This window comes from Trypanosoma grayi, assembly GCF_000691245.1.
Source record: "Trypanosoma grayi strain ANR4 Tgr_742_V1, whole genome shotgun sequence".
Taxonomy (NCBI): domain Eukaryota; phylum Euglenozoa; class Kinetoplastea; order Trypanosomatida; family Trypanosomatidae; genus Trypanosoma; species Trypanosoma grayi.
In genome coordinates, this window is record NW_008826361.1 from 1 (window position 1) to 8,538 (window position 8,538).

The 8,538-nt window shown below is 50.4% G+C and overlaps 4 protein-coding genes across 4 annotated transcripts; all 4 read left to right on the plus strand.

Moving 5' to 3' along the window:
* Nucleotides 1-1,161: 1,161 nt before the first annotated feature.
* On the plus strand, nt 1,162-1,467 carry DQ04_07421000 (hypothetical protein; the record flags this gene model as incomplete). The annotated part of the gene is made up of 1 exon (XM_009315153.1): nt 1,162-1,467. The coding sequence occupies one exon, from the start codon at nt 1,162-1,164 to the stop codon at nt 1,465-1,467; it is 306 nt and encodes a 101-aa protein (XP_009313428.1).
* Nucleotides 1,468-2,006: 539 nt separating this feature from the next.
* Nucleotides 2,007-3,965, plus strand: DQ04_07421010 (beta-fructofuranosidase-like protein; the record flags this gene model as incomplete). The annotated part of the gene is made up of 1 exon (XM_009315154.1): nt 2,007-3,965. The coding sequence occupies one exon, from the start codon at nt 2,007-2,009 to the stop codon at nt 3,963-3,965; it is 1,959 nt and encodes a 652-aa protein (XP_009313429.1).
* A 1,068-nt stretch (nt 3,966-5,033) lies between these two features.
* DQ04_07421020 (hypothetical protein) lies at nt 5,034-5,333 on the plus strand (the record flags this gene model as incomplete). The annotated part of the gene is made up of 1 exon (XM_009315155.1): nt 5,034-5,333. One exon carries the CDS (start codon nt 5,034-5,036, stop codon nt 5,331-5,333), a length of 300 nt encoding a protein of 99 aa, XP_009313430.1.
* Nucleotides 5,334-6,027: 694 nt separating this feature from the next.
* On the plus strand, nt 6,028-8,268 carry DQ04_07421030 (hypothetical protein; the record flags this gene model as incomplete). The annotated part of the gene is made up of 1 exon (XM_009315156.1): nt 6,028-8,268. The coding sequence occupies one exon, from the start codon at nt 6,028-6,030 to the stop codon at nt 8,266-8,268; it is 2,241 nt and encodes a 746-aa protein (XP_009313431.1).
* Nucleotides 8,269-8,538: the final 270 nt, after the last annotated feature.

The following is an 8,538-nucleotide window of genomic DNA, read 5'->3' on the forward strand; positions in this document are numbered from 1 at the left end:
ATGGTTCGCGCCTATTGAACCAGTCCGAAAGCGCTGCGGAAGATTTTATGAAGGCCAAGGTGTTCCCGCAACGGAGAAACGCTAGAGACATCCGGGGGATGCTTCTGTGGAACTCCCTCTTTTTGCATTTTTATATGCAGCGCGGGCGTTCCAGTTCCACAGCAAACAGGGGCCCACAAGGCACCGCCTGGTTAGCCATGGGCCCAGGCCGGGCACCGCTAAACGAAGCCAACGGGTACAGTGCGAAGGGGTGGAGTTGCACTTATTGAACTGCCCCACATTAAAGAGTCTCCAATGTCACTTTGCGGTGGGCGGGGGCAACGTGGAGACGCTATGCTTCACGAAAAAGCTCGCCAAATACCTGCTTGCAGTGGAAAGGCTTTGTCCTCAACGACCTTCCCCGATATAACAGACGACTACCATACTGGCCCAGGGGTGGTCCAGTCTCCCCTCTAATCTTCGACAGTTTATAGATTTTTGTCGAGCTCACTATCGAAACTTGCCTCCCCTCTGTACTGCTTCAACCCGGAAAGGGACAAGTAGGCCTAAGGGATCCCGGATGAGGGGAATCGGCTGTCCGATTCTTTCTGTGTGTGTTTCTTCACTGGACCGGCTCAACAAAACGTACAACAAAATACCCAACGAAACAGAGGGATCTCCTTTCATACAGAAGTTAGGCCGTAATAAACGTGCTCTACGATGATGGCTGATGTGACGGGGTCGCCGGCGCAAGTCGAGAAGACACGAGGAGGAATAAAAAACTTTTTCTTCGTCTAGGGCTGCCAGCTGCGGCGTCCCTCCAAAAAAAAATTGGGGTGCCTGGTTACTACGTATGGGACACTGTGTTTGACTGTTTTCTGGTTGACCGGTGAGAATTTATCAACACGGCGATGTGCTATTTATTTTTCTGTGACCATCAGGTGAAATATGCGGGAATTTATGCATAGCATCCCTCATATTTTTCTTAACAGGTGAATTCCGTCCAGAATGGGGTCGCTGTACGACCGAACACGATTTCGGCGCAAGAATGGTAACCCAATGCAATGCATGATCAACTGCACTCGGATGGTAGTGCTGTGCAACTCCGTTCTGGAGAGGATTCGACGATGACTCGAGCAGTGCAAGACCGGAGTCTGGGCCGTTGAGGAACGCATCTTTCTAATGTTTTGGCTAGAGGGTGATTATGAATCGATAAAGAACGCATTCCAGTTCTGCGTGCGGGTGGATCCTTGGCCCACACTCTTGTTTCAGCCAGCTTGCCCCATTAAAAAGGATTTAAAATGCAAAGGTCTTCCCCCTCACACGCACAGACGAACAGATCTTTACCGTATGGGTCAAGACTCGGGCTTTCCGACCCCATATGACTTGTTTTCAACGGTGGTTGTGAAATACGGTGGAGAATTTGGTGGAAACGCCTCTGTTCAAAGCACAGTAAACAATGTACATGTAGAACCATGGTCGTTTTAATGGTCATTGCAAAGGACCTTTTAATTACTATATTGCCTCAATATTTTTCGATTTTTGTCTTACGTGGTGCCAGAGGATAATACGGTTAGCAAGATGCCGCGGAGGATTTTCTTTCATGGCGTCTGATCCAATGAAAGAAAGGTGTGTAGGTCTTGCGGGGTGGAGACCCTACAAATGCCGCTTTTTCCTTGCTTTATAGATGCAATGAATACTGTTTTTCCTTTGTTGTTGTGTGGTCTCGGACGTAGATTTACTAAACGGCTAACTTTTTGTTTTCTGTTCTTTGTTTTCCTCTGCATTTATGGAGCTGAGTAGAGGGCGGTTCCAAAGCTCATATCTGATTGTGAGGCCGTTTTTTGCGTGAAGAAGCGCCTTGTACAATGGATGCACGCCCTTCTAATCATACGGCTACGAGCTCTACCATCGGTGTATGACATCGCTCCCTTTTTTTTGTAATCTATTCCTCTTTCATCTGCTGAGAAGTCATTTTTACAACATATCCAAACAACTGGAAGGCCTTTTAAGTTGTTGCAGCCGGAATGAGCGGTACTTTACAGGTTGCTGGACTATGTTTAGTGGGAGTGACAGCTTTCGCGGTCTTGTCGCTGGTGGTAGGTGCTTCGGCATCACACGAACCGCGGTTTCATATTCGACCAATCTCCGGTGATGTTAGCGCCCCTGTCGTCCCCTACCGTGATTTGGAAACGAAAAAGATGCACCTTTTCATGCGATACACACCAAAGGATCCAGTGGCAGATGAAATCGCCTTTTACCATTTTATTTCCATGGATTACCTGAACTGGACAGATAACGGTGTCGTCTTGGAGGCTGACGTTGGGTATGGACTTGAGGGCTGGTCTATCACTTGCAACTCCGATGGTTCACCAGTGATTCTGTACACATGCAACGGGGAAGAGGAAAAGGGTGCCTGCACTGCTGTACCGCCTGGAAATGATCTTACCTCTGATGAACCATTATTTCTTAACGCACTTTTGCGGTGGGATGAGAAACCTGTGCTGACACATAGCACTTTAGCCGGGCAGTATGACCCATCCGTATTTGGATACCCGACGAATTTCTGGAAGAATCCTGACAGCAGTTCGGAGTGGCTTGTGGCGTTTGTGATGAATATTAGTGATACCAAAACAGGTGTACCCAACGCACACGCCGTAGTCTTCGCCACTGCCGATCCCACCTTGCTTTCGGACTTTTACTACTCTCATACCCTTTGGGTAAATACACATAGTACCGGGGAGACGATGGAATACTTTGATATATTCGAGCTGGATGAGAAGTACTACGTTAAGTTTTCTGCATCGTCGCGTGCTTTCCTGCAGGACTACTGGGTGTACGGTGAATACTCGCATGCTGAGAGTGACAAGAGGGTCTTTGTTGAAGATATGGAGCGCACACCGACGTTGGTCGATTACGGCACTTGGTATGCATCGAAACCCTACTTTGATCCAGTCTTGAAGCGTACAATTTTATGGGGCTGGATACCCGAGGAACAAGATATCAAGGCTGCTGCTTCTGCCAAAGGGTGGTCAGGTGTTATCGGTATGCCGCGTAATATAGAGTACGATGAAGTCGCACGCAAACTCAGGACCTACCCGATCCCAGAACTTGAGAGCCTGCGCCGTAATACCAGGAGAGAAACTGTTTTGGTTGGCGCAAACGAGGTGGAGGTATTCAATCTCACTGCTCCACTACACTATGAGATTACCGTCGATTTCACCATTCCTGAAGAATTTACTACCAAGATGTCAGAGAAGACAGATACCGCACCTTCATTCGGTATCCTAGTGCGCTACAAAAACAATGACGTGAACACCCGCATCGCAGTAACGATGCCGCCGACAGCAAACTTGGGAAAAGGCTATACACAAAGGGAAAGACCGTACAAGAGAACAGTCGTCCTGTCAACTGAAGAGTGCTCCGAAGGTTGTGCTGCTGATCGTCGTTGCGCCTCTTGGAAGGCTGTAGATATGAGGAAATCTACCGGGCGGGTGAACTGGGAATGCGTTTTCATGAGCTCCCTTGACGTTGTTTCCGTCGCAAACGCTTCTACGGTAACAGGGCGTGTGCGAGATCCCATGTTGGTTATGGACTGCACAATGTCTGGCATGACTGGATCCCCCATCATATGGAGCGGCCGGGCTCCTCTGTTAGAAGCGCCGCATGTACAACTGAGAGTGTTTGTGGATGATACCATCATTGAGGTGTTCAAGGACGGTGGTTTAGAGTCGCTGACGGGGCGGGTTTATGTCCCAGCAGAATACTCTGGTATTGCATTCTTTGCATCCAACATGAAGGCACCTGTGACTGTTTCAGTTCACTTTTCCGAGATGGATAGGGTTTACGACTTGAATGCAACTGGCAATGCAACTGGGAATGTGAGTGTGGATGCTGCGTGGCGCGAAGTGATGGTGCAACTCGTTCTTGCAGCGCTTCTAGCTGTTTGTGTGCTTCACGTTGTGCTGCTACAGCCTTTCCTGTGAGTATTGACGTACCAGAAACTAAAGTATATATATATATATATATATATATATGGCATACTTCCCCGACAGTTTTTATGCCAAGGCCTTATTAGCCCCATAAGAAAGCCAAAACACTTTGGTGCCATTAAACATTTGCTGTTCAAAGTGAACTCCTCAATCACCAGAGTTAAAGAAGTGCTGGAAAAGTTTTAAAAAAACTATACGTACAAAATAAAGGACAGAAATTAAGTTTTAAAACCTTGTTTTATATACATACGCTCGCTGAGCTACACCTATGTGGTGCATTTTTCTTGCTTATCGGACTTGATTCGTTTGAGGATCGTTTCAAGAACTTAAGAGACCGAATAGTTTAACAGAATGCGGCTATGTAGGTGCTGCTTAGTTACACTTTCTGCGTGTATTTTGCCTTCCCTGTTTCGCTATTTCCTCCTCTTGCAATAATACGGTGCAGGCGAGACGGAAGCTGCAGCTTCATTGGGCCCCCTTTCCTGCTGGCAGGAGAAGTCTCCTGGACCTCAGGAAGGGCAAAACCAAGGTGCTCAACGTGAAGGGCTCTGCTGCGTTACAAAATGGTTGCCGATATTCGAAATGCCGGCCAATTTCGTTCTCCAGACGATGGAGAACACCAATGCCGTGCCATTGCTTGGCTTTTGTGTGCGCTACAATAACGAGAAAGCAGACACACGTATCGCCGTGACGATGCCACCAATGGAGAACCTGAGCAAGAAAAAGCGATCAAAGTGAAAGGTCGTACAATGTGCTTTGCCTTGATTCGACTGAGTTTTGCTCTCATAAGTACCCCGCCGATCGCCGCTGGGCTGCCTGGGCGACGGTGAAGAAGGAGAGTTGGCGGCAAAATTGAAATTGCATTCCCATTGGCACACCGGATGACTTGTTTTTTTGGCAACGCCTCCAGTATGACGAGCGGTGTGGGCAGACTGAATTTTCCCACGGACAGCTACAAATCCGGCACAACTGGGTCCGTCGGTCCCTCGTGGAGGGGCCGAGATTCTCTTTATCACAGGAAGAGGGTGCAGCTACGTTTGTTTGTGGATGACCCCACTCCCCATGTCTTGGAGGGCGGCGTTCTGGAGTCGCTGGCCGGCCACATGTGCATCCCGGCAGAGTTATCTCTGGCTTTGCCCTCGTGACGTGCAACATGGGGACGGCCGTGTGCTCGAGCGTTTTGGGGGCACGCTCGTTGCTGTGGTGCCGCCAGCTGAATGTCGACCTTCACACCGTGCTGCTGCAGCTCCTCCTATGAAAACCCAAGGAGTGAACCCAAGTTCCAAGAACAGCACAACCAAAACGAGTTATGATGTTCTTTTGTATTGCACTTTTGGATGTGAAACAAAGAATACAGCATAATCGGCAGACGATTTTTTTGGTTTGCTGCCGATTCCATGTGACAGTTTCCCTTTGTTTCGAGCAAGCGGCATGCTGGTGTTTTTGTGGACCTTGCCAAGTAGACGAGGATGACATATAATTGAATCGTCGCTAGTCATTTCCGAGAGCATTGTCAACTCTTTTAGGTTGACTTTGGATCCTTTCATTTTCTCGAATCCACATTGTTTAAAAAATACATGCGCAATGGGACAGTGAATAGATAATTCACGTCTGAGGGTGAAATGTATGTCTTCTCATATTTCTACTGTGGTTCTCCTGTGGTGGTTGCGACAAATGACCGTGGTGCTGTGGGCCCCTACACGGCAGCTTTCTCGCCAAGGATGACAACATCTCAAGTTTCTGGCGGTTGTGCGCCAGGCGTAATGAGAGCATCACGAGGAATCACAACATGACAGTGACGCGGGAACAGCAGTACATCTTTCGGTGTCACATCGGTCTATCAAGACTCACGGAAATTGATTCTATTCGTTTTATGTTTATCCTAACACCACACATGATGTGCCACCGCTAATGACATTTGTTTCCCTCTCCCCGACAAACTCTCCCCTTTTCTCTTAATCCCCTTTTGATCTTACACAGAGAAGGGAAGTCACAACTGTCACATCTACGGTATTGCAGGACACCGAAGAGTATTGAGAGCTCCAGCTGCGATCACATGCTTAGCTCTGGTCATGTTTCAGTCCCTCGTCAAGGCAGAAGGGAGGCGAGACTACAGGCATCTATGGGACTGCAGCTGAGAGACATCCAGGTGTTGTTTCTGGTACTGATGGTTGTGGCTGCACCGTTTCTTCGCTGTGCTGCTGCGGCTGGTGGCGTGGTCCCCCGAACGAGAATGGCCACACCTGTAGCCGGCAACAATTACTCGGTGCTACTCATGAACTGCTTTCCCGGCGTTGTACTCAGTGCTTCCAACGTCCGATACGCCTGTGAGGTTAATAGCACCAAAACACTGATTGGCTTGAACCTCTCCGCCTCGTACTACACCCCAATAGGCCTCATTCGTGGCTGGCCGGCGACTCTTGATGCGGAACCCAATATCATTACATTCCTGCCTGATCGTGAGGTGCCTTCAGGACGTTGGGAATTGGTCTTCACGTCGTTTTCTGACGTTAACAAATCATATTCTCCTATGACGACCACTAGGAGCATGGACTACATGATGATTAGTGACGCCAAGGCGAATTTCGCTGCGTCCAATCCGTATTACGGTATGGGTGTCTCGTGGGCACCCAATCTCCCAACCGGCATCACGGCTTCGGGCCACATGCTGGTGCGCTCTTTCGGTGACTGCCAGTACACCACTACAACCTGCGCTAACACTGATGGGTGCCACAGTATGCTGCCACCTGCAAAGCTTCCTCCTCCTGGCGAATACTGGCTCTGCGTGACGTCAAAAGACTGGCGTTCCCAATACCTTCCATGGGGTGTGAACCCTCTTGAAGTGAAGATGCTGATGGCAACGCCGCTGTACTTGACAGCTGGTAAGGACAGAAATGTCATGTTGCAGGATGCGGAATCTGTGGTCAGTAAATTGAACCGTGTGTTCCTGGTGCGGTGCCCTGGCAACGACTGCCCCCGTGTGACTACCGGCAGTGGGGAAGAGGTGGTGCACTTTGATGCGTGTGCTAACCCCTCCGTCTTGTCGCGGGTGAATCTGTCCAACCTCCATGTGCTGTCTGCACAAGCTGGCGTGTACGCTGTGTGTGTCGATGACGGTGATGGAGAGTACACTGCTCCTGCTGCGCTCCCGGTGACGGTGCTGCAGGAGCCCTTTGCCTTCAAGGTAACTGCTGACAAGGACAAGAACACGGCTAAGATTGATGTTAGCGGAGGTGACTTCGAGTGGCGCAGAGAGCCATACACGGTGTGCGCTGTGCCGCAGGGTGAAGCATGTGGTTCCGTGTCTTCTGGGTCTCGTATGTGCGAGAAGAGTGAGTCCCCAAATTCATTATCTGTGTCTATGGATCTCACCAGCAGGGGAATGCGTGTTAAGGATGCGAAGTTCTGCTTCATCGCAGCCGACGTGACAATCGGCGGACGCGCCTACACGTTTACGCAGGATTTGCCGGGGTACAGCGCTGTGTTGACAAGGGGACTGTCTGGCGGAGTCATCGCCGGAATTGTCATTGGATGCATCGCTTTATTGATTGTTGGGGTTGCCGTGTTCTACTTCTGCTACTGGCGACGAAGGCCGAATGTGAGTAAGAACGGCGATTACCCCTCGACCTCTGTGCCGCGGCATGTGGCCAAGAAGAGAAGTCGCCCCGTGGAAAAGTCCCGTGTGGCTGCTCGTGAAGATAATGACGGGGGCCCAGCGAGTATCGGTGATTATCCTTCACTGTACTCGCTGGGGCAGGTGGATAACCCCATGGCGCATGGGCAGGCGGAGGAGAGTACATCAGTTCCCAACGTGGAGTCGACTGCGCTTCCGTGGGATGAGGACAATTCAGACAACCTGTCGAGTGAAAGTTTCGAGGAGGAGGAGGGTGAGAGTGAGTACACGTCAGAATCTTACACGTGGCCATATCCCTTTCCGCCAGATAATATGCCGAAGGTTTTCTTTTCGGACGTGATATTGCCGGACAACCCATTCTATGATCCGGCGTTTAGCGATACGTTGGAGCTAGAACGTTATGAAGTCGCCAGGGGGGTGCGCTTGACGCCAGCAGAAATTGGCAGACAGTTGTGCTATGTGCGTAAACCCGGAATAGGAGGCGATGGTGCACCCAGAGTGCGCAGGCTTCCGCGTTACAGGCCTGAAAGGGACAGTTCTGAACAGGTGCGCGGGCCTACCGACGTGAACGGCGCAGCTGCTCCGCTTCTGAATGGGAATCAAACCGGTGTGGCTCGTGGTGCGGCAAGTCCTGAGAGGGACCCGCCCGCTGGGCACTTATAGGAATACTCTTTTTTTCCGGGGTATGTGTGCTCTGCGGGTGGTGCGCCTTGGCGGCGCGCGGTGGGAGGGCTGCCGCTCAACACGTGTGGCGGGAGGGACACGTGTCATGGCGGGCAGTCACGCAGTCTGAACCAGAGCGATGTGGTGCGGTGAACTGCCGTGTCTTGCCTGATGGGCCGGCCCGGTGTGTCGCGGCGCTGCCCAAACGCCATTGGTGCAGCCACTTTCTTTCGTATTTTTTCGTTTTGGTAGAATATATATATATATATA